This window comes from Erigeron canadensis, chromosome 9 (genome assembly GCF_010389155.1).
Source record: "Erigeron canadensis isolate Cc75 chromosome 9, C_canadensis_v1, whole genome shotgun sequence".
NCBI classification, from domain to species: domain Eukaryota; kingdom Viridiplantae; phylum Streptophyta; class Magnoliopsida; order Asterales; family Asteraceae; genus Erigeron; species Erigeron canadensis.
Genome location: NC_057769.1, coordinates 26845368 through 26872374, shown reverse-complemented (window position 1 = coordinate 26872374; position 27007 = coordinate 26845368). Strand labels below are relative to the sequence as shown.

The following is a 27007-nucleotide window of genomic DNA, read 5'->3' as shown; positions in this document are numbered from 1 at the left end:
GTATCTAGACAACCATGTGTTAATGTTTCTAAACCTGCTTCTAAGAATATGAAAGATTATCTGGTTTTATGCATATTTCATACATATATATAAAAATTTCAATTCGGGTACTCACTACCTAGGCCGGTTACTCCAAGGTTCCCATCCAATGAAGTACAGATAAACAAGTTTTACAACCTTGAATGTTGGTAAAGCTTCCTAGTTTTGACTTTAATGCAGTTGACCCTTCAACATGTATCTGAATCTTTTTTAGACTATTGGACACTTCCAGTTCTAAGTATGGCACTATGCCACTGTGGCTTCCTAACTTTGACTTTGAATAGATATTGAAATTCAACAAGTGTCTGCATTTTTAAAAACAAATGGGACACAAAGTGTGCAGCATAATTCATAGTTCAAATTCAAGATTTGAGTCAAAGTTAAATATTCAAGTTTAAAGTGAAACCATCCATAATTAGTTCTTCAATCTAACCAATACCAAAATACTCCGGCGATTAGTATGAAAGAGGTAATTGCTTTAATTATAGTTTATAAGTACTGCATTTAGTTAGAGAGTCGTTTCTGGTGGCAGGACTCCTAGAGCTTCACCCAGGTTCAGATTCCCTCTCATGGTTCTCCTTCCAACTCCACCATTGCCCATTCTCATCATAGCAGCGAATTCCCCATAATCAATCTGTCCATCCTGCACCACGAACATCATCAGTTTATAGAATTCTAGCAGCAATTATACCAGCACAAAGGACGACCATGAATGTGATCGTATTCGTCTACAATCAACAAAGCATGGAGACTCTTGAGCACAATATCATACATGAGAGAACCTATTTAGAGCATGCACTCCTAGGTAGTATCTTGCAACGTATTTATGTAAACATGGGTCAAATGGAGCACATATAAATGGTACTAGATCAAACAGTTAAAAGTAAAATTGGAAAAATGGGGGAGTTGGGTATCCCGAGAAAACGACTAAAAGAAAGATGGAAAATTTACAAGTCATGTAGATTGTACAACAAGACATATGAGTGTTTTTGGTATGCATAGGATACGTTCGTAATGTGGTATGCTCCAAAAGAACACATTGGAGAGCACTTAGAACACATTTTGAACATCTTTTAAAACTAGTTGGGTATAACTTCCATTTGTATGCGATTACAACAACCATATTATCACAATAGAGCAATATAAGGGGTTGCATACGATAATGTTACACATTAAGCAACTTTCGACCCGTTCGACCCATTTGGAACATTGTTAGCTCAATTTCTCGATTTGACTAACTTGAGATATTAGATGACCTAACTCAACCTATTTATAAGTAAATTGATCCAAAAATTGTCACCTTTCGTAAAAAATTAAAATTTACCTAACAAAAGCAGGATATATAATTGATCAAAACAAGGTGGGTTGACCCACCTCTATTTTTGTCCACTTTCATAATGTCAGAATTAAAATTTAAAAAAAAATATATAGAATATATGTGAATACCATGAAAACAATTACAAAGATGTCCAATCTCTTTTAGTGAATCAATTCACTAAGCTGCAAGAGTTGAGCACTTTGAACCGTTTGACCTGTTCTGTTTTTGGTTATTCAAAATATACTCATTTGACCCTTTATTAATGAGTTGTAATCAGAAGTAACAACTTTGCACACTTATATGTTGAAATCCCCCTCCCTGGGGCCGTGTCTGGATCACACAATCTTAGGTTGCTCAGGTTATCCTATAGTCATAGTTGATCTATTAATCATATTATATAAAACATTAATAAAATGGAGGGGGTTAATTCAGGCCAGACAAAATTAACTGACCCACCCAACCAAACTCCTTTTAAGCAGTTACCCATTATTATCTAGCCATTTGTAGTGAACTTACATTATCTTGGTCAATTTCCTTGACTATCTCGTCAAGGTGGACTTCACCTAAACCCATCTCTTCACACGCTTGTTGAAGTTCATCAATCGTTATGTAACCACTCCCATCCTTATCAAAGAACGAAAATGCAGACACGAGATTCTCCTCTCGCTCCAGCTTGTTCAAGTGTACAGTTGCAGCAAGAAATTCACCATAATCGATTGTTCCACTGTTGTCTATATCTGCCTGCCAGGTCCAAAATTCCACAAAGTCGATAAAGCAAAAAATTGCCCACACAAAAAGGAGGGGATGAAGGAGCACTTACAGCATCCATTAGGTCCTTGATCTCCGACTCCATTAGTTCAGAACCCACACGTCTCAGTCCCTCTTTTAGTTCTTCAAATGTAATCGTTCCACTATTGTCTGTGTCTATCATTTTGAACAACTCCTTCAATCCACCAATTTCTTCTTCTGAAAGCGTCTCAGCAATCACCTAGACAAAAGCACAACAGTAATCAAAATGTGTACATATCCAAAAGCATTGTAATTATGAAATCACTATTAGTAATCAATTGACCACCTCAAACGTATCATAATCCATACATTTAATTTTTATCTCGATGCATAAAAATTTGAAATGGACAATTTCGATTAAGGTATGCAAAAATGGATCAGGCTATACTGTATTCTAAAACATGAATGACAAATTAAATAATAAGTTACAGAGGAAACAAGTCGAAAATTTTAGTAGTCGCACATAGCGACGCAAGTGTTAACATCTTACAAATTGTTCTATTATAAATATCGGATTAAAATTATATTAATAATTTTGAATTCATATTCAACCTATAAGTGTTCATGAAAAAAATATAAAAAAGAAAACCAAAAATTTGTTAATGGGTCAATCCAACATTCCCTTTTGGTCACCCTAAATTTCACCCACTTCAACCTATTGGGCCAAATGGCTCATGAAACCTATTGTTGTTCAAGAGAAACGTAAACAAGATCAGAATCTAACATCTGTAACTAAAAAGGCTAAAAACATCCCAGCCCCTTTTGGCCTGTCCAAAATTTACCATTTTGACCTATCATGTCAATAATTCATGGATTCTATATTTTGCTAAATGTGACCTAAACAAAATCACTAGTTAATAATTTCATGATTTAATCAACAAAATGAAAAGAAGAGTACCCGTAAAGCCATCTTTTTTAGCTTGTTCATTGCAGAGAACTGTTTCAAGCGGGACAATACAGCAGAATCAAGGGGCTTATCAGGTGCGATTGTGTCATCAACAATCCATGGGTGGCCTATTGAAGTAAGAAATAAACCATGTCAGTATATGATATTTTCATTTACATCGAAATTTTTCTGGGACAAATTTACTTACATAAAACTTCATGAGCAGTAAGCCGTTTTTTGGGATTTCTATCAAGCATTTTTCTTATAAGATCTTTGGCACTGTCTGTGATTGTTGGCCATGGCTCGGATTCAAAATCAAGTTTTGCTTGTAATATCTGACGGAAGATGCCCATTTCAGTTTCTGTAGATAACAATACACATTCACACATTTTCCAAAATGTAACAGTTTATTTTTCTCACCTATGATAAACGGATTATAGAAGATGACAGAGGTAAAAAATTGGACAGGCCAGGAAGGTTAGAAGAGTAACTATTATTGTCAGAAATATTAGCTGTTTTCTGTATCAAATATGATTAAAAAAATTAAAGCAATTCAGCTTATGTGTATACGAATTAAAGATGGATTTTGAACGACTTTGAATCCGTTTGATCATTTGATGTGTCTTCTTTAAAGCTATTTTTCATAATTTACCCATTTGACCCGTTAAACGTAAAACATAACCCAAATCGACCCATTAATAAGCTAATGGTTGAAATCACCACCACTTACAAAAAAATTTTTGCAGATTTACCTGCCCAAAAGGGGGGAACACCACTCAGTAAGATGTACAAAATTACCCCTGCGCTCCAAACATCAGATTCAGGTCCATAATGCTTACGCAGAACCTCTGGTGCAACATAGTAAGGGCTTCCAACTACATCAGAGAATGTTTCACCTGTATTTTGAAACAGCCATGAGTTGGTTTAAATGCTAAAAAGAAGGTTGTTTGGATGTCTTATCTTAAAGTAATTATGTGATTTGAATACCCTAAATCAGATAAGCATATTATTAAGCGGTCTATAGGAAATAGTGAATGTAATTTTGTTGTTTAAATTCTAATAATAAAATAATCAGTAGGTTCGGCGTCTAAACAGGATAGTCACATTCTCTGCTGTTCCAAAAAAAAAACAGCATAGTCATATGGTCAATGGAACCCCCTGTGATTATCGATCCCAATCACCCATGCTAATTCACAGTAGAGGCAATCAATGATATATCAATAAACACAAATCTAAAGACCCACTAAGATGCGTAAGACATGACACTAGCAAAGTAAAGGGGGTTCTAAGATCCTAAACGAAAGATGTCTCGTCAGGCCTAATGATGTGGATACAAATTAGGTTTTACCAAAGGAAACCAACTCAATATATTCAGAGAACACGAAACTATGTCTCATGCTCAGAAAACACATGACTGCATTTCGTGTTCTTACGAACTTGCAAGGCTGTTGAATATGGAAGAATTCGAATAGATTTATAAGACCCCGAGGAACTTAAATCCTCCCATTTATCTAGCATCCAAAGTAACTCTGATAATTATCAAATGCGATTAAAAAAAAAAAACAAGTCGTCACGTGTATTCTGGAAGTACCATTACATGGTCCCAAATGCAATTACTTCGAACTTTACATTTTTAAAGTGGTAAATCTCATCAATGTCACCTATATCTTTAGGAAACCAAAAATTAAAGACACAAGGACAACACAGAAACTTTAAATACATTTGACATAAATTTACTCAACCGTGGAATCCAAACTAGGCTAAAGGAATGAGACAACCAATGGTTCAAAAGAACCAAAAAACTAGAAATTTTCTAAATTATACCAATCATACAACCCAATTAATTAAATATAAAAGATAGGACTAATGAATTTTAACAAAAGTTAAAAATAAAACTATCTCAAAAGCACCCTAAAATCCTAAACAAATGGCCAAATAAAATCAAGAAAGACAATCAAAAATCAAAACCAAACCTAAGTTACACAAACATTACAATATAAGGTAAGCCCACATGATATTGTTTAGGTATTTGACACACAAGTTAACATCAGAGCCAAAAGCTCGAGTTTGCCCGCCGGAGTGATCCATCAGCCGTTACGATTAACATACAAGATGATAACCCAAGAAATAAAATCCAAGAATAAATTTAAAGAAAAATTAAGAAAATAAGGGCTTAAAGAAAAAGCAATTCAAACCTGGTTTGTAGAAAACAGACAAGCCAAAATCAGTGGCTTTAAGAGTAGCATCTTCATGAGTGGTGGAAAACAAGAAATTTTCAGGCTTAAGATCTCTATGCATAACACCCAAGGAATGACAAGCTTCAACAACACTAACAATTGTTTTTATCAATTTAGCAGCCTCTCTTTCACTATAATGACCTTTTTGAACAATCCTATCAAACAACTCACCACCAGCACATAATTCCATAACAATATGAACATATAATGCATCTTCATATGTCCCTTTTATTCTCACAACATTATTATGTTCAGATAAATGATGCATTATTTGTATCTCTTTCAATACATCTTCATAATCTTCTCTACACAACAGTTTTTTCTTTGGGATTGACTTACAAGCATATGCAATCCCACTTGATTTCTCTGTGCATAAATGAGTTGTACCAAACTGCCCTTGGCCTAACTTTCTACCAATTGTGTACAACTGTTGAAGTATTGGGGTCTTTTGTTTTAGTACATAATAAGGTTTTGGATGTGATGGCTGTTGTTGTGTGGTTGGTTTTTTCAAGATTGGTGGTTTTGTTGGTTGTGATGAATTTGAAGTTGAAGTTGATGAAGATGACATTTTTTTTCAGTTTTTTTCTTTCAAAGTTACAAACTTTATCAAATGGGTATTACACAAAACCGATATTTATGAGTTATGACAAAAAAAAATCAAGATTTATGGTCCATCTTTCTCAAAGTTTTCAACTTTGTCAAATGACTATTACAAAAAAACCAATATTTATGAACAAGATGACATTTTTTGCAGTTTCTCTCACAAAACTTTATACTATACCAAATGGGTATTAAACAAAACCAATATTTAAGAACAAGTTGACATTTTTATGCAGTTCTTCTTACAAAGCTTTAAACTTTATCAAGATTTATGAAGAGGGCATGTGTTTTTTTAAAGAAGCGAACTTTCTAATGGAATGCAAAAGATGTTATAAGTGGGGATTGTGACTAGAGATGAAGTGAAAAAATAGTGTAATGAATTATTTAGGGTCCCAGATCGCTCTTATCCCACGGAAGTTAATTTATTTCTTGATGATGGTGAGATGATGAAAAAGTTTCTATGTCTCAAACAAACCTTTTCCAGCTTTCACACTTGGAGATGGAAATAGACCAAGTCAAGATATAAAATCAACCAGAAGATAATTTCGAAGCGGTGTAAATGAGTCAAGTTGTTTACGAATTATTTGAATATGATTTGTAAAAGGATAATGATAAATGATAAATCAACCAATAACCAACCTAATTATATTTATATTTGAAAATACGACAACACAACTAATAGCGTAATAAACAACGTATATAATAACATATTTTCAAAGTTTATTTCTGTTAGATAAAAAAACATGTCTCGTACAAAACTTATACTCATATAACATATATAAAAGAAAAATCACAAAAATTATTTGGGAAGAAAAATTCATCTATATAATTTGAGTATATATATATATTTGAAAAAATATTTGAAGACGAATGAAAAAGATATACACGTATTTTAAGAGAATTCAAATTGATGGAAAATGATAAATCCTACTAACCAATTCTCCTAATATATTCAATTGTTAACACATGAAATTCACTAATTCTCTCCTAATCTCACCCCCTGATTTTTCACATGTCACAATCCTATTAATTATTTAATTAAGAGGATTTTTAGGCTAATAATTTAAGAGTATTGATCATTAAAGAAAGATACTGTGAATTCTTTAAAGAAAAACAGAATTTATAGTGTCATAAATATAATTCTTAAAAAAAAAAAAAAAAATATTCATAGCGTCAAGTACGATTGTTTTTGAAGAAATTTTAAAAAAGGACTTTAGGATTATATAAGAGAAAGCTTAATCTCAAACTCAAAAAATACATATCTTGATTAAGCTCTCAAGCCTAAACAAACTTACACATATACACATACATACATTAACTGAATGTATAAAAAGCAAAAAATATCACGAGTTTATTATAAACGAGCTTAATTTTGAACACGGTCGAGTAAAACATTAACTCATTTAGTTAGTTTTGACACACAAGTCGATCTCAAGTCAAACTAACTATAAACCAAATTTAAAAATGATTTGGTTTTCTGTTTTTTTTTTTTTCTAATAAACCGTGAAAGCATGAACATAATTAGAGTGAAAGATTACTAACGCTAAGCGGAATGGGGCGATGACGGGGGCAATCCGTCATATTTCGCCGGCTAGTCACCGGGAACACCCCCTGAATTGACGATCCACAAGATTGGCGACCTCCACGGCTCACCTTAAATATGTTTAACCGGGAGCGTATTTTGAGAATTTAAAAAACCAAACGGCTAGTTTGGTTGGAAAAAAATATTTTATTTTATTTTTTCTTCTGCATATACAGTATATACACTTCACTTCAATTTTATCATATATACACAACTCCATATTTTATATACTCTCTATTTTCTTTCAAATAAACATGCCTTGGACAAAGTCGGAAGAAATTAGTTTAATCAAAGCTTGGCTCGAGATAATGAAAGACCCAAGTTGCAGTATGTTTTTTGTTGTGAGTATACTTTTTTAGCTCGAGTTACCAATGACTAGAAAACATATTTGACGAGAATTATTAGTTTGTTTCTGAATATGAAAAACCAACTAGTCAGTTATCATGACTCGTTCAACCAAATTTTCACCTGTTTGAAAAACCACCCTAACGAGGCAAGAACATGTTTTGACCGAGTTTACATCAACGTGTGGGCAGCCATTTCATCACATGACAGAGTGGGAGTTGCTAAAGAGGAGGTCTGAAGTTTTAGTTATGTAAGTTTTCTAGGTTATGTATTTCAAATTCTTGTCTCGTTTGCATCACTAGGATAGATGTTCACAAATTCCCATTACAACCACGAAAAATACGGTTAGTTGTCTTCAAACAACGTATTGTATTCAAAATACCAATCAAAACACGTCTAATGCTTTAGATATGATACATCGTCTAAGAAAACTATTTATATGTTTAATGGTTCTAATTGGACTTTTTAAACAACCGTTTTAATGGTGGACACGAGACAAGAATCCAAAATATACAACTAGTCTTATATTTCACACTAGATTATTTTCCCGCGTAATACACGGATGAACTTATATAACTATTAACATGTTAACTTTATGTAATACTCCGATAACATTATTTTACATTTAACACAGTTATATTTTAATACACTACATATTAAGAAACAATTTACATTATTGTTCTGATAGTTCTTTATATGTTAAGTACCGACATAGACATATTGAGAAACAAATTTACCTTATTCTTTTTATTCTTTTAATTTTTTACATTTTTAAGATAAATGACTTAACTTATTGTTGTGTAAAATTTATTTCAATTTTTATAAGATATCTAAAATAAAAGGAATGTTAAGTATTAAAGCATTATTATATATTAAAAAAATAGATTGAGTGGGTTGTTAATGGAATTGTAAAAATTGGTATTAGAGAGAACAATTATTTTTATGAATAGTTTTGGTAGGTTTAGTTGTGAATGTCACAAAAATATACAATTTGGGTATTCGTTTATCTATATACAACTTGACACTTTATCTTTTTTACGACTTTTACATCTTCCTGGCCGAAGGTCTTTATGGAAACAATCTCTCTATCTTTGGGTAGAGGTAAGACTGTCTACAGCTCATCTCCCCCATACCCTGCTCAGGAATTGGGTACATTTGTTGTTGCTGTAATTTGTTGGTATATTTAATTATTGTTGACATAGTTTTTGAGTCTAAATTTGTCTTTAAGAAAAAAAATTTATAATTAAGTAATTATAAAATTTAAATTTTAAGGAAAATATAAATGTTAATTTGAAAGTTTTTAAATTATTGAAGACTTACTTATGAAGAACCTAAAAATGGATTTTACAAAATTCAGAAAAGGATGACGAGAAACTTTATAAAGATATTTAATAAGGTATATAAGTTTTATAATGAATGAAAGGCAATAAAATATAAACGTGATATAAGTTTTGAAAACAATTAATTAATGAATTGAAACTTTGTAAGGAAATTGTGTAAGGAAAATTTAAATGGAAATGAGGTCATGGAAATGATCTAATGGTCCTAATTCATTTTTCTTTATCATCTAATGGTTATAGCTTAATAAAAAAAATAATTTAAGACCCTGATTTATAATTATTGGGAGATTATATGTAATGTTTTTTTAGAATGATAAATAGTATTCAGAATATCAACTATTAAACGTACGGATAGTGTTTCTATAACGATGAATTTTATTCAAAATATCAACCAAAATGTGTTTTATGTTTTGAATAAGATTCACTGTCTAGAAAGACTATCCGTGTTGTTACAAATAGTTAATATTTTGAATACTATTTATCATCCGTATGTTTTATATGTAATGTTTTATATATTATGTAATGTTATATAATTTTATATTTACTAAAACTTTAGAAATATGAAATATTGTATATTTATTTAATATTAAGTACAAAACAAAAATAAAAAAAATCAAGTATTAAGCTACCATACCATTCAGGGAACTTCACAATCCACTTTTTTTCTTTTCTCAGGAAACTCATAGCAACTTCAAATACCACATGACGCAATATAATATGATGCAAATAGTCCAACCCTAACAATATTACTCCTTTTAACCTAAAAGTTACCGCAAATATATAATGTTTAAAAATCTAACTACGCGAATATATATAATATATATATACTAGGTTTTTTACCCGCACGATGTGCGGTTATTTAATTGAATTATCAAAGGTTTTAATATGATATTGATAATTAAATTTTGGTTTAGTTAACATAATATTAATGTTAAATATGCTTGAATATCTTATCAAAACTTAGATTTGTTCAAAAATATATATTGAATATAATTTTTTTAAAAAAAAGATGGAATTAATGTCTCAAATAAATACGAGTAATTGTATTTATAATGTTTGATTTGATATAATGTTTATTTACCTAATTAATTCAAATCTATTTAAATTTAAATAAATATATATAAAAAAGTTTGGAGATGACACATAGATAAATCATATGTGACAATTTTTTAAGCATAACTTTAGATTTAAAGAGTGCTTTAAAAGACTAGGATTCCTACTCTTTTAATACATATATAGATAGATATATTTTATCTAACTACCACTATGTCAGCTAGTCAGCTGCAACACATAAAACACGTCAATTTGGCCCAACAAATCTTAAATATCTTGAAAGTGTATTAGACATGGCTATTTATCTAATCACAAAAGCAAAAAGTTTTAGATGGAATTGAAATGATTGTTTTTTTCTTTGGCAAACAGTAAATGTGCAAATATAGTACACTGAAAATAACATGTGAAAGATTCCATTCATAATGTTCATATGAACTTTATCTTGAATATTATACAAAATAAAAGAAAACGATAAAACATGGCTAGTGCCATCTCCCGTCCTTTACATTTTGGCCATTTTATGCATTTTATCATAATGATAGTGCTACAATTAATTTTTATTAAAATTACCTAGATTTTTTATAGGGAAATAATAAATTTTTTCAAAAATCTTCCTAATAATTCTTTTAATACAATACATTAATTACTTGACAAGTGTTTAAATCTCTCTTTATCTCATTCTTTGATTTTGACAAATGTCACAATCTTATAATTAAGAGGTTTTTTAGACTAGGAGGTTTAATCATTTTTCCTTTTTATATTCAAGCAGTGAATATTTTTTCCTAGATGTCTAGTCTCGTCTAAATTTGTAAAACTATGTCCCATTATGTATTTCATTTTTGAAAGGCAAAGATTTGTGTTATAAACAAATCGACTAGCAGAATAGCTATTAGCCCAAACATACACCTGTACAATGCATAATTACGTATTAATAGATCTACAAACTTAAGCCACCCCCGAATCGAAACGACGAGAATACAAAAATGGATGAAGAAAACTTGGAATGAGGTCGTGGAAAAAATATCTTAGGCTAAGGACAGCGGTGACTCAAAAACTTTAGACATTCAAAATTTTAATAACTGGATTGTTTTATAGTAAGCTTAGTTGAAATTTGTGCTAGCCTGCTAGGTACCATTATATTGCATCAACATCTGCACCTTTTGACTAGTAATTGAGCTAATTTTATTTTATTTTTATTTTCTTTGTTTACTTTAATTGATATGTTAATTAATTGAGCCCCTAAATTTTATCTCGTTCAAGACCTGTAAAGACTTTAAGCCGACACTGGCTAAGTACCAAGCTACCAATTCTCACTCAAGTTTGTATTTTATGGTATTTCAAAGTGATCTAGCTCACCATGAATCATCCATATCCCAACTAAACCAGCGGTAAGCCTTAATCATGACACTTATTAAAAACTAGTTATCGATCCTCTTTAAAATAAAATAAAAGTAGCAAAACGTTAGAAGATCTAGAAAAGAGGGTGCCGTAATTAATTTATAGCCGAGTTTAAACCTTTGAATCATCGCTTCTACAAATTGTATATGTTTCCCGCATTTTATGTGTGACATAATCTAATGTACTCACCGTTTAATAGTGTTGTAGTTATTGTATGATAAAAAAATGTAACACTAAAGTGGAGTGAAAATTAAAAGAAAAGGTTTTCGTGATGTAATTTTGGGAGTCCACTCCCCCGTCCTAATCAAGTATCAAAAGTTGGTCAATATCATATGTCATTTTATTTTTATAAGTTTACGGACATTGTGTTTTTAAATTCTAAATTCTAATATATATTGAATTATTTATTTTTTTTGTTTACTCTGAGTTTTGATCACCATAACAAGTACTGACGTGATCTGCAAACTGCAATCTGTATTTAGTAATCCAATTATACATTACATCACGTGTTGGGAAATTCGTAAATAACGAACAGATAACCGGATATAATTAAACTCTGAAAGGCGTGTAATCACTTTCAGATTGAATCAATTTGGCGGTTCATCCAAACTATTCAATCGGATATAATTCAGAGAATTAAGGACGTTCTGTGTGTTTATTATTTGAGAGAAAAGAACCAGAAAGAAAGAAGAAAAAAGAATGATCAGAAATCTTGTTACGGGTTGTATAAATCCACTAAAATGGCAATTATTTGCAAGGTTTCAAAATTGCCATTTTTAGTCCCTCAGCTCGACCCCAGCCAGGGGCTCTGCCCCTTGGACCCCGCTCCCAGGGGCGCTGCCCCCGGACCCCCGTACCTTAGGGGCTTCGCCCCTAAGGTCATAATAAATTCAAATTGGCGTGCACTCCGCACCACCAATCCTATATGATGTATTATTATGACAATACTGATCAAACAAGTTAACCCAATTACACTAAAATATCCAACAATCCTCCCCTATTTTAGTGTAATCCATGATTAACTAACAACCATCTCAAACATTCAAACTTTTGCATAAATGAAATGTCGTAACGATTGAATTTCACATTAGTACATTACACATTCCGAATATTCGAATTTCATGGTGTCGTAACGATTGAACCATGGGAACTCTATTGAATACACGAAGATAATGTACACAAAAGTTTACACACATAGTAGATTGTGTTGTGTCTTCACAAACACCACATATATCACACCATCAGTGATCAACTCACGTACCATACTGTGTCTAACACCTAAGTGTCTAGACTTTCCATTATATCCTTGACTGTATGCCTTAGCCAACGTGGCTGCACTATCACATCTGATAGATATGGGTGATATCGGTTTAGGCCACAATGGAATTTCATATATCAAATTTCTTAGCCATTCAGCTTCTTTACCAACTGCTGCTAATGCCACAAACTCAGAATCCATTGTCGAATTAGTGATGCAAGTTTGTTTCTTTGATGCCCAACACATAGCACCACCACTAAGAAGGAATACCCAACCACTTGTGGAAGAGTGATCTTCCAAATTAGTAATCCAACTTGCATCTGAATAACCTTCAAGAACATAAGGAAATCCAGTATAAGTCAAACCAAAATCCTTGGTTCCTTTCAAGTATCTAAATACTCGATTAATCGCTTCCAATGAATCAAACCAGGATTGTGAGTGTACCTACTCAGCTTTCCAACAGCAAAGGCTATATCAGGCCTAGTACTAACCATGGCATACATGAGAGATCCAATAGCCTTTGAATATTCAAGTGGATTCACTGCAACTCCCTTGTTAGGCACGAGTTTTAGAGTAGGATCCATAAGAGTACTCATTGGAGAACTATCTTTGTGATTGAATTTATCCAATATCTTCTCAATGTAATGAGATTGAGAGATAGTAATACCATGTTCTCCACGTATGATCTTAATTCCAAGAATCACATCAGCCTCCCCCATGTCTTTCATATCAAACTTTGATGACAGGAATTCCTTAGTTTTATCAACTTGATCTTGGTGAGTACCAAAAATCAACATGTCATCAATATACAAGCAAATGATCACTCCTTTACCAAAGTAGGTAATACCAAAGTATATGTATTTTGACTTTAAAGTTTGGTTGCAACTAATTAGTTGGCACGAGTTTTCTTTACCCCTTATATAGTCTTTGCAGTTAAAAACTCATGACGAATTTATATTAGCTAGGTAACTTGTTTACTGATATTAGCAACATTAATTTTGTTTAGACTAGGGATTGGAGGGAAACATGTAAGCTGTATGAGTTGAAGTTCTTGAAAGGGTTAAAAGAAACATAGTTGTTTGGTCATCTGAGATGCTGGTATGACCATAAATATGTTTGATAGTTTCTGTATGTTATTATTGGAGTTTTGATACTCTCTGAACCTTTTTTCCAATCTATTTTCAATGATAATGTGACATGAATAATTGAGTTTCAATATGTTGGGTTGGAAGTAAAAAGAAGGGAAAATTACACTTTTGGTCATTGAACTTGGCACGTTTTTCACTTTTAGTCACTAAACTTCAAAAATTGCAAATTATACACTGAACCTGTCACTTTTTTTCACTTTTGGTCACTGCGCCCAGTTTCGTTAGTTTTGCTCCGTTAAGTTGCACAGATTCGTTAGTTTTTTTTTCACTTTTCGTCCTTCCAATTATTCCATAACTAAAATCGAAAATCGACAACCTTTAGTGATGAAAAGTGTAATTTACCTAATTTTTTTCTATATATACCTCATTCGTCCAATTTTAAATGTTATTATTTTGATTTTTTTCTTAATATTTTTACTTTTAACTTTGACTTTAAACATTTTTATTTATAACATATAGTAATTGGTGTAAACTTTATCAATGAAAAATATATTTAAAAATTTGTTCATTATTATATGTTTTATAACAAATTTATATAACATAGACAAAAATATTTATGGTTAAATCATAAGGCGTTATAGATTATCAGAAAAACCTACAACACGTTACTTCAGATAAACATTACAATATCTTATTTTTATTTTCGTTTATTAATAGTTTATAAAATGAATTAAGAAAAACTATATAAGTTTATATAACACACAAAAAAAAATTTATAGTTAAAGTAGACATAAGAAGACTCGAAATTCAAACATAGTCACTAAATGAATCTATCTTTATAAATAAAATTTTCAATAACAATTATTTCATCGTCGTTAAAAAAAAATTATTTCATCTAATCAAACTACTGTATAATAAATAGATAGTAACTGTAAATATAAAAAAATTTGTTTCAAAACATAATAATTGAATATGTATTTTCACTAATCGGCCAAAACAATATATAAAACCTAAAGTTGGACCGATTATCGATTTTAGTTATGGAATAATGGGAAGGATGAAAAATGAATGAAAATTAACGAATCTGGGCAAGTTAACGGGGAAAAACTAACAAAGTTGACGCAGTAACCAAAAGTGAAAAAAAGTGACAAGTTCAGTGTATAATTTGCAAATTTTGAAGTTTAGTGACTAAAAGTGAAAAACATGTCAAGTTCAATAGGTCGTTTAGTGCGTTTTAATGTGTTGGAACTCTTTGTTAACATGTCACTAAGGCTATCTCCAATAGGGGTGTCTTTGGATGCCCTTAATTGCCTTTTGATATCCTTTGGTATTGAAGTTTGTTCAAAACTAAAGATTTTTGAAGGATGCCCTTACCTAAGGGCATGCCCTTACTTGTCCTTACCTAATATATTTTTGTTTTAGTTGGAGGTAAAAAGATATGTAAGGATATATAGGGTACAATTATTTTGAGAACCCTTTTTTTTGCGAGAACCTTTAAGAACTTTTCAAATCAAGCCCAACTGATGATTGTTCTTTACATGAAAATTGTTTTTTAATTGTTTTCTGAATAATTTATGTGTAATTTTGAAATTTATAATTGTGTTGAGCATGGATTATCATCCGTTATACAATTATGTGGAGATTTGGATTCTTAATCACATGTGCACGAATATTGCTATGATCACATGTATGCAAGTCGATCACATGTAATCATAGCAACATTCGTGCACATGTGATTAACAATCCAAATATTCACATAATTATATAACGGATGATAATCCATGCCTCCACACAATTATAAACTTCAAAATTACACATAAGTTATTCAGAAAACAATCAAAAAACAATTTTCATGTAAAAAACAATCATCGGTTGGGCTTGATTTGAAAAATTCTCAAAGATTCTCGCAAAAAAAAGAGTTCTCGAAATAACTTTTTAATATATATATAGATATATATCTATATATAATATAACGACATTCTAATCTACTTCTACTCCTAAATTACACGCATGTTTGGGATGAAACACAGGACTCTCGAAAGATCCCTATTAATCCACCCTCACAAATGTAGAAAGTGAGACTCAAACCCTGATGGTTCCCCCAAGGTCAAAGACCTTACCAATGGGCCACCAAACCCATTGGATATTTGTATGGTTGGAGATAAATTTATAGAATTTGAAGGATGTATAAGGATATATAAAGATTTATAAAAATGCGATGTTACGGTACAAGGACGCCTAAGACTATGTGGAGTGGGGGGGCTTTGGGGCTCCTCACATAGGGGGAATTCCGCCATGTGGCGGAGGTTACCCCCAAGAGTTGCCCCAACTTTTTGTTGGAGTGGGGCTCCTCTTTGGGGAAGCCCCAAGTCTTATTTTATTAAATTTTTTTTTTTTGTTTTGTTTTTTGTTTTATAAATATAAATATGTATAATATATTACATTTTAATTAAAATATCACTAAAAATTAAACTAAAAATTACATTACTTCGTTAAAATTCAACTAAAAATTATATTAATAATAAACTAAATTACGAAAACTACTTACACTAAAAATTAAGCTACAAACTACATTACGCTAATAATAAAACTACGACTAATAATTAAACTACAACTAAAAATAAAAGTACGAACTACATTACACTAATTAAATTAACTACTAAAACCATATTTGTCCACGATTCGTTGCTTGAGTTGTTCGACCAAGAGTCGTTTTGTCCCGGTGTAACCGCTAATGTCCTTCTCCAAAATCTTCAAATCATGCTCCATCTCCTTGTCCTTTTCCCTTTGCTCCCTTTCCTTTTCCTGTGCATCCTTGTCCTTCTTCAACTTCAACTTTTCTCTCCCGAGCTCCACACGTTGCTTCCCGATGCTTAACAACCCATCAATGCGCTCACCCAAAAGAGCAAAATCCTCGGAATACGGGGCCGCTCCCGATGAAGACGACCCAGCTCTTGCGACTTTTTTTGCCGCATCTCGACCGCTCGGGCGGATGTATCTTGGAGCCTCCTCTTGTACTTCATCATCATCATCATCAGTCTTATTTAGGTCGATGTTTATCCTAGCATCCGACCCACTGGCTCCACTCGGCTCGGCTGAAGAGCTCGTCTTTGACCTTTTCGCGGTTGGCTCACCACGAGTTTGCTTCACATTTTGTTTCATTATCTCCAAGAACTTCGAGCTTCTCCTCAACATAGTCCACTCCGTCAAAAAAGGAAACGCTGGACCGCCCAATCCTTGATGCTCCGCCAACGCCATGTTTTGGAGGTCGGCGTCACTTGCCCCGCTAAGATGGTTGTTTTTTTCACTCAAACGATGGAAGATTTGATTAAATGATTGAATAACCGGCCGTATTTTCCTCCATTTCGAACTAACCACGTTTTGATCACGATACGGTGGTTTGTTGAGTATCGCGTGGAACTTTTGCGTAATGTGGCGCCAATAAGTCTTGTTTTTTTGATAGTTCGCTACAAAAATATAAATATGTATAAATAAAACCAAAAATGTAAAAAGATATATATATAAAACCGTATATATATAAATATGTATAAAAATATAAATATATATATATAGCCGAAAATATATATATATATATGTATAAATATATAAATAAAACCGAAAATATATAAATATATATATTCCGGAGGCGGGATCTTTCGTGACGTCTAGCCAAGCTCGACATAACGCGATTTTTCTTCTGATGACCAAGCCATTTGAGTCACCTTTGTGCGCGGTTCGCCCAGGACTCTTTTCCTATGTTGTCGCCTCTTTGTAGATGGTCCTACATCCGGTTGCGTCTCTTGCACCGTCTCCAAATCCGCTTGACTCTTGTTTGGTATGTCCACCAAAGAATGACCATCTACAAAAAATAAAAACGTAAACATATATTTAGTAATATATATATATAAAAACCGTATATATTTAGTAATATATATATATATATTAATCCAAAAATATATAAAAAATATATATAAACCGTATATATATACGTACCAAACATAGAAGTCGGCGTTGTTGGAGCACCCCCGTAACCGCCCATGTCTTGAGACCACGGCATATAACCCGATGACGGAACTTGCATATTATTTAAGAAAGGCATGAAATTCGCATCGTTTGGATCGGGAATGTTACCGGGATTGATATTCGTATTACGTGGGTTACGGGGGTGCATTTTTAGTAATAATCTAAGTAGTGTTTTTGTAAAAATGTTAGAAAATGAGAGAAGAAGGAAGAAGTTTTGATTGAATGGTAAATGTGTGAAGTAAAAATGTTAAATATGTATATATATATATAAGGATTAATAGGATTTATTTATAAAAAAAAATTTGGAAAAAGGGAAAACTAGCCGTTCAAACGGCTAGATTTTTTGAAATAATCAAACTCACCGGGCGGCAAATATTCGTCGGAAGCGCATGGTTTGATCGTTTGCCGCCCCTCAGGGCGGCAAAGTGGCGGCAAACAGGCGGCGTCGGATGAGGTGCCGCCTCACTCCACACAGTCTAAGGGCGACCTTGACATTGGAAATAGCGTAAGTAACTGGTATACTTCAATACATAGACATGTTAGAAATACCATTAGAAGCCTCATAAACGTCTTCGAGATCTTAAAGTCATATCCTTAAATTCTTTTTATTACTCGTATAAGACAAAGACCTTTTAATGTCTTATTTTTTCTAAACAAAACAGTTTTCTTTTAAATGTTTGTTTTGTCAATATATAATAAAGTCTTCAAAAGAAAATAACACCACCAATAAAAGGACTTAATAATGGATACCAGTGTGTGATCCCTTTACAGTATCATCCGATCTTGTTCTAGGTCTAAATTCCAGTATCAAAATACGATAATGAGTTATAATTTATAAGTAAGGAAAAATGTTAGGTAAGTATGCAGTATCTATCTTAAGTAAAACAGGGGGATTATGTAAAATTCAAGGGGAGGTTATGTAAAATTAAGGGAGGCTATGTATGTTTATTAAAATCAAATGTTTAATTTGTAACTTTTTTTAAAGTGACAGTACCTAAGCTTAGGAAAAGTCTGCAGTACGGATCATTTTTCCTATAAGTAAAACCAGAATTTACATCTAACTTATTGGTTTCTGAGATTATATTATAGGAAAAAGATATCGAATTCAAATGGACCCAAAATGGTACCATACTTTAGTGATGTTAATAACCGGTACCGAAGCAGTATTAGTCTTACATACATGGTAAAGGTGAAGATCATCTGTACTTACATACTACTATATAAAGATTATATACCATTGTTGAAAAGATAGAAAAAAAATGATGCGAAATGACCATCTTACACTTAATTAATTAATTTACACCATCAATCTCTTATTTTTAAAAGGGATAAGTGTACCAAAATGTATGTAATTAAGATCGAAAAGTTATAATGTGCACGAACTATTAGAATCTCTATTGTATGTACAAACTTAGTAAAAATGTTTACATTATCTAACATGGTATACGTGACACCTCATATGAGCAGTCACGTGCAAGTTTTTATTGGACGTAAGGTTTTGATAGTTTATATGCACTATATAACTTTTCGATTTTAGTTATTTACATTTTGACACACTTATCTCTTTTTAAAATATCTTTTTAGATTAATTACATTTACATTAATTACCTTCACCAATGCCGCCACCACTATCACCATCGCCCCATCACCACCGGTCACCGTCAGCATCACATCATTGTCACATTACGCACGTATCATGTTATTATATACAATATATACTAAAAAGAAGTGTACAATGTACAAGTCTTTTAAGCATGAAAGATACAAGCTTTTAAAGCACATACTAATTTTAACCCCGTAAATTAACCAAATTTTGTTTAACCCCTTAAAATTTTTACTTTTTAACTTTTACCCCACATCAAAGTTTTCGTTTTTATTTTCGTGACAATAAACTTTTAGGTTTTCTTATTTTCATCAAACAACTTTTACACAGTTACGGTTTTACTTTTAAACATTTGATCTTTGATTATTCTCATCCGTCTTTTGATACATATCGTGTTTTTTTTATACAATAACTTTTATCATCGTTACGTCTTACGTTCATGTTACATTTAAAACATTAATATAGTTATTATTTATGTTTTTATATATCTTAATATTTTTTAACATTTTTTTTATTGTATTGCTACATGTTTAGTTGTTTTTTTAATTGATATTTTTCATCTTTTAACTTTTACCTCACATCAAAGTTTTCGTTTTCATTTTTATTGACACTAAACTTTTGGGTTTTCAGGTTTTTATCATACAACTTCCACAGAGTTATGGTTTTATTTTTAAAGATTTGGTTTTTGATTATTTTCTACCGTATATATATATATATATATATAACGTTTTTAATATATAATAACTTTCGTCATGGTTACGTCTTACATTCATGAAACATTTAAAAAATTAATATAATTATTGTTTGTGTTTTTATTACAATATTTTTATTGTTATTGATAGATGGTTAGTTGTCGGTTTAAAGTTTGGGTTCAAATAATTAAAAGTAAATTTGTCAAAACTTTATAGTATAAAAAACATACTCCGTGACATCGTGCATGTAACTAATTATTTCTAATTACGATAGTGTTTTATATAAAAAAAAGTAAATTACACTTTTTGTCCCTAAAGTTGACACGTTTCTCACTTTTGATACCTAAACTTTAAAAATTACATTTTTGACCCTAAAGTTGGCCAATTTTTTCAATAATCGTCCTTTGGCCTTACGACGTTAAAAAATGGCCGTTAACGTACGCACGTGCTAGACACGTGAGAGCACTAATGTCATTTCACCTTACACCGAGGGACGAAAAGTGAAAAAATAGCTACTTGAGGGACGAAAAGTGAAAAAGTAGCTACTTGAAGTACGAAAAATAAAAATAATACAAATAAATTTATTCTTCCATTCTTTCTTTTCAGGTTATCTTATTCGATCATTTTTACCGATGGAATTTTCCGACTATACATTTATTTTCCGATGATACCTAATAAAAACTCGACTTTGAATCAAATCTAAACCACAAACAAAATTATTTACTCAAATTCATGACATTCAAAACACAACCAATCAAACAAATTATAGTTCAAACATGCCAGTCATCCCTTTTTTTTTCTTTTCTAAATTTTGATTTTAATTGAAAGGGGGGGGGGGTGGATGGTGGTGATTCTAGGTGGCGGCGGGTGGTTGGTGGTGATTCTAGTCGGCGACGGTTCGTTGGTGGTGAATGTAGACGGTGGTGGTTGGAAGTGACTGTAGACGACGGTGTTTGGTGGTAATTGTAGGCAGCGGTGGCTGGTGGTGATTGTAGTGGCGGTGGTGGCTGGTGTTGATTGTAGTGGCAGTGGCTGGTGGTAATTATATGCGGCGATGGCGGGAGGTGGCGGTGGGAGGCAGTGACTCGTGGTGGTTATATACGACGGTGGCTGGTGTTGGTTACAGACGGCGTTGACTGGTAGCAGCGGCTATTGTTGGTGGTTATTAGGTGCTGGTGATTGAAGAGGCTTGGGGGTAAAGGGGAAATAAATGTCTAGTCAGAAAATTCCATCGAAAAAGATGATCGGAAAGAAGATCAGAAACGAAAGAATGAAAAAATAAATTTATTTGTATGATTTTCATTATCCGTCCCTCAAGTAGCTATTTTTTCACTTTTCGTCCCTCAGGTAGCTAGTTTTCACTTTTCGTCCCTCGGTATAAGGTGAAATGACATTAGTGCTCTCACGTGTCTAGCACGTACATACGTTAACGCCCATTTTTTAACGCCGTAAGGCCAAAGGATGATTATTGATAAAATTGGCCAAATTTAGAATCAAAATTATAATTTTTAAAGTTTAGAGATCAAAATAAAAAACGTATCAATTAAAAAAAAAAAAAAACAACCCAATAAGTGATACAAACGCAAAGTAAAAAGTTTAATCAAATATAGGTCGGGCGGACTTGCTGGCTTGCTGCTATTGAAATTGAAGTGTATATATATATTTTTCAAACATCAAACTTTCTGCAGTGGATAATTATATACACAAAAACTCTGTCTTAATATCTTGATAACAATCGATTTCCCCAAACCATATTATTCTAGCCCTAGCCCCTTACCTGAAACTCACAATTTAATTCCATTCTTGGCCCAAATAAATAAATATAAAAATAAAGGATGAAAAAGAACAAAAACTTTAGAAAAAGAAGTCAACCAGATGACGATGATGACGCAAATGAGCAAACAGCAGTTCAAGATGATGCCAACGATAGGCGGTACATGTTTTATTTATTATTTTTTTCTTACCAATTTTCACATCCAATTATTATTATTTAGGGTTTCTGTATGTATATATATATGTATGTGTATATATTATTTAGTTTAGTGGAAATTGGGGACAAGTTCATACAATAACTTTGAATTAAAAGTTTCAAAAACACAAAATGTACTTATTTGGAAGTTGGATTGACACAATTCCAAAATGTGACCTGTTGGATACATTTTGGTGCAATAACAAAACCGAGTCTGTATGATTGTTCTTCACTTTCAAAGTTTTTGTTCAACATATAACTTGCTTTTAATCGTTTTTAAGTTAAGGGTGTTGTCTATGTGAACCTGACCCTAATGAGTGTAATGTTGATACCTGAACCCAGGTTAGCTTTAGAAGAGATAAAGTTCCTTCAGAAATTAAGGGAGAAGAAGTCAGGAGTTCCCGCGATAGTTAAAACAGGGCAGGCTGCTGCGGCTACTGGTGGAAGCAATGCCGGTGGGTTGGTTTCCAAAAGTGGTGAAAAGGGTGAAGGGGATGGAGAGAAAGATGATTTGGTTTTACAGGATACTTTTGCTCTGGAGACTGCTGTCATGGATGAAGATCCTCATATGTATGTATACTTCCATTACCTCATTGTGTTACATTTTAAGTTTCTAACAGAGTTATGTTGTCTGCACTGTTTTTGGATATCACTTGTCTTCCAACTGCTACAGTATGTATGATGCGGAAATCTAACACGAGTTTTGGTATTGAGCAGGTTAAGATATGTTGAGCAAGAGCTAGCTAAGAAAAAGGGGAAGAAAATCGATGAGCCTGATCAAGTTGAGAATGATATAAAACGTGCAGAAGATGAATTGTATAAAATTCCGGAGCATCTTAAGGTGAGTATACCGGCTTTATGAAAGTTGTTCGCTTTAATACTTATAATCTCTTGGTCACCCTTTTCATATGTCATCCAAATATACTTGCAAGTAATTATACACTGCTTCAAATTTGTCAAAAATCTTGATAGCATACTCTGACTATATTCAAATAAGCAACTGCTTATTTCTGTTAAAATTGCAAAAATACCCTTAGGATGAATCCTTACCCTTTATCCCTTCAACTCATTAGTCATTTCACTTGTAACCCTAAGTTTTTAATATGTACTCATTTGTCCAATTGAAGATAACGTTACATCCATCGACCCTTTTTAGCTCTGTGAGCTGAAATGGTAATTTGGCACCTCTATAGAGTTTAGACAATGTTAGGCAATAGGCACTTAGGCTGTTGACCAATTGCCTAATGCTTATCTAGTTAAGTTGGGATTAAGCAAAAGTTTAAACTTCTAAGCAAAAGTAGAGACCAGTTGCTCAATGCAGCAATGCTTATCAGAAGGTTCTTGAAATTCGGATCTTTGGTATTATCCGTATTGTGGTTTTTTGAAATAGTTAGTAAGGCTTGATATTTCATTTGTACATCCGAGTTACTCATTCAGCTAGTTTCCCTCTAAACTGATAACAGTTGATTGATGAACACTATTTGAGATAAGTGATCGCAGTTCAACTTTTAAGATGCTTAATTGAAGATATGGTCACTGAAGCAATGTGAGGACTTCTAGGTTGCTTCTAACTATTCAAACTAAGAAATGATCAGTTTTACATGTGTTAATATAGAATCATAGATAAAGATATAGATCTATGTCACGTCTGATCCTTATAATATCTGCTCATAATGCACAAACTTGTAAATTGTAATGCTTATGTTAACAATCCCATGTTGAAACAGGTCAAACGGCGGAACTCGGAGGAAAGCTCTACTCAGTGGACCACTGGAATTGCTGAAATCCAGCTTCCCATCGAGTATGCCTAGCTCTCTCTCTCTCTCTCTCACACACACACACACACAACACACACACACTCTCCCTTTCTTCCCTTTTTTCTGTTCTATGACAATTGACAAAACATTTTATTATTATTTTCTCTTCTAATAAATGGAAGGACCCTGGCTTTGGGAAATTACTGTATCTAATGCGTTTGGGTTTGAACTGTATTTCTAATGTTATTGATTATAAATTGATTGTTTGTGTTCTTTGTTTTTGCATCTTTACTCCTTTAATATTAATTACGCTAAGTGGTTGAAACTTTGCAGATTTAAGCTGAAAAATATCGAGGAAACAGAGGCTGCCAAAAAGCTCCTGCAGGAGAAGAGGCTAACTGGCCGAGCTAAAACTGATTCTGCTATACCTTCAAGCTACAGTGCTGACTATTACCAGCATGGAAAGGACCATGCGGAAAAACTTAGGAGAGGTATGTCATATGTACATGTTCACACAACCCACTCTTTTTTTCTTTCAATATGCTCTAGGACCAAGATATGCCATATAGGCCTGCAGAGATGGGTCGACAAGCAACCAGGCGATAACTTTATGCCAAATTTTTAAAAACTGTTTTATAAATGTAATTTCACCGATTTAAATAAAAGATCACCAGATTAGTATATTAATAATTATCTTTATAAAGAGTTGATTTGGATGCTTCAAACGTCTGTTCAATCATTTGACAAGTTAGCATTCTAGAAATAATTTAATAACTCGGATCGACTCAGCTCTTAGTAAATGGGTCGAAATTGACAGCTCTATTTTATGATGACCCATGGGCACTAGTCTCATGGTGGATAACTTTGTAAATATGTGTGGATTTCTGTATTATTGCATATAAAAAAAATAGAATTTTTTTTTGATTTGTCATTTAAATTAGAGCTGTGAAATATGTGTACTGATAGTGTAAATGGGTGATCCACAGATCATCCTGAGCTTTACAAGGAGAAAGGTGCAAATAAAAATGGGGAAGCTAGAGCCGGTGATCCTGCTGCTGTAGATGGAGGAGGTGGTGGTGGTGGTGGTGGCGGTGGACGACAAGCTGCTACAGATCAGTTTATGCTTGAACGGTTCAGAAAAAGAGAACGCCATCGTGTAACCAGGAGATGATGTTTGACATGCAAGTTTTTGTGGTTTTCTACATTTTCCATTTCCCATCCTTGATTGTGATTTAGAGGCGTTATTTCCATGTCAGTAATCATAACTCTCCCCTCACAACTGGTTCTTGGGATCTTGCGTATCGGGATATTTACAGAAGTTTTATCTAGCTGCAAACTTTTTATTCTCATTCTGCTTCATGTACCATGTACTATAACATGATTACATTTCTCTCCTCTTTATGTACAATCTCAAGGTCTATCACGAAACTAAACACATTATTGTAAGTTAAAGTTACATTAGTTTTTAATAGACTTGTTTTTTCCTCATTTGCTTAACAAGCTATATTTGTGTGTGTGTATTTTTCTCCGAATAGGAATGTCCATTATATATTTTTATTCATTCTTGGAAGTGTAAATTAACAAATATGTAACTGTATATGTGCTTTTTGATAAAGGGTTTGCCCGTGGTGGCGCGGTTAGTGTTATTAATCACAAAAGCTATAACCATCAATGGACCCGGGCAGTGGCGGAGCTATATATTGGCTAAGGGTGGCCATGACAACCCCATAATATCCATAAAATTCGAAATTTCTAGTACTAATTCTATGTATTTATTGAGTTTAAAGGTAATTGACAACTTCACAAAATATCCACTTAAAATCTCATGCCTTCAAATAAGCTTCTTAGTATTATGAAAATAGCTTGGCTAACCCCAGACTTAAAATCTTGGCTCCGCTACTGGACCTGGGTACCTGCGCAACGCGTCGGCAATGATGGACGCTGAGAGTGGCGGCGTCGATGGTAATGGTGTGTTTATTATTTTAAAAGTAATTTGATATAAAAGGGACTAATGTAGTTATTCAAATGGTTATTAACGGTGTGTTTTTTCTTTCAACAAAACGTCGGTGCCAAATATTAAAATTTAATTGAGATTACATCAAAAATATTATAGAATGAAAATCGATGGGCATGGTCTCGTGTATAGGGGATTTTCTCTTGTCTTGCTTTTATGTAATTGATACGAGTGTAATGTAAATGTATTGTATTTTCATCTATAGATTTGTAATTGCATTTTTTAGCTTTTAGTACGTTACTAACTTTTTATGTATATTTGTTGTCGTTAAAAAATAATAACGTTCAAGTTTGTTAAAAATCAATAAATGCATTATTTCATTAATTTAAACTAATATCATTAGACAAACAACATCAAAAACCAAAACGTAGTCCATCAAAATATCAAATAGAATCAAGATGACAACATACCTAAAGCAAATTTAAAATCTTTTTTTTTTCTTTGATTCACATACATCTAGGAGTATAGGACCCAAAATACACAATGATTTTCCTTTGTTACCTAATTCGACAAAAAAAAAAAAAAGGAAAAAGTGAAAAACTATTCATGATACCCCTATTTGAGAAAGAATAAACATTAACATCTTAACATAATTATTATTAGAAATTTGATTATCATCTGAATTGTAATATCAAGTTTAAAACAATTTTTAACAAATTAATTAGGTTGTACGTAGATTCAAATCTCATTAGGACCACTTAAACGAAAATCGAACTCAAAGACCATTAGACCAATGATGGCAGATTATAGAATTAACCATAAGATTTCAGTGGACAAATATAACAACAACAACAAACAAAAACCATACTTTAAATTCACTAATAACACGATTAATAAAAACAATAAACAAATAGTACACTATTGAGTTATAACCAATAAACATATAAAATATCTTTCTGTTCTTGCTCGACAGACTTCATCAACTGATCCGCATCACTCGTCATGAAATCAAAGCGAATCGTTTTATAAGGAGGGCCGTTGTCATCACACAACATCATGGAATCGGCGTCTAAATT

The 27007-nt window shown here is 32.5% G+C and overlaps 2 protein-coding genes across 2 annotated transcripts; one reads left to right on the top strand and one right to left on the bottom strand.

The window, feature by feature from the left end:
• Nucleotides 1-377: 377 nt before the first annotated feature.
• Nucleotides 378-5949, bottom strand: LOC122582702 (calcium-dependent protein kinase SK5-like). Its single transcript, XM_043755128.1, has 7 exons — nt 5228-5949; nt 3785-3928; nt 3241-3393; nt 3045-3160; nt 2178-2345; nt 1874-2098; nt 378-682 (listed from the first exon to the last, which is right to left on the bottom strand). The coding sequence occupies exons 1-7, from the start codon at nt 5835-5837 to the stop codon at nt 548-550; spliced, it is 1551 nt and encodes a 516-aa protein (XP_043611063.1). The 5' UTR covers nt 5838-5949; the 3' UTR covers nt 378-547.
• Nucleotides 5950-21920: 15971 nt separating this feature from the next.
• On the top strand, nt 21921-25465 carry LOC122582313 (protein COP1 SUPPRESSOR 2). The gene is made up of 6 exons (XM_043754683.1): nt 21921-22184; nt 22563-22790; nt 22938-23061; nt 23948-24021; nt 24311-24468; nt 24964-25465. Exons 1-6 carry the CDS (start codon nt 22087-22089, stop codon nt 25146-25148), a joined length of 867 nt encoding a protein of 288 aa, XP_043610618.1. The 5' UTR covers nt 21921-22086; the 3' UTR covers nt 25149-25465.
• Nucleotides 25466-27007: the final 1542 nt, after the last annotated feature.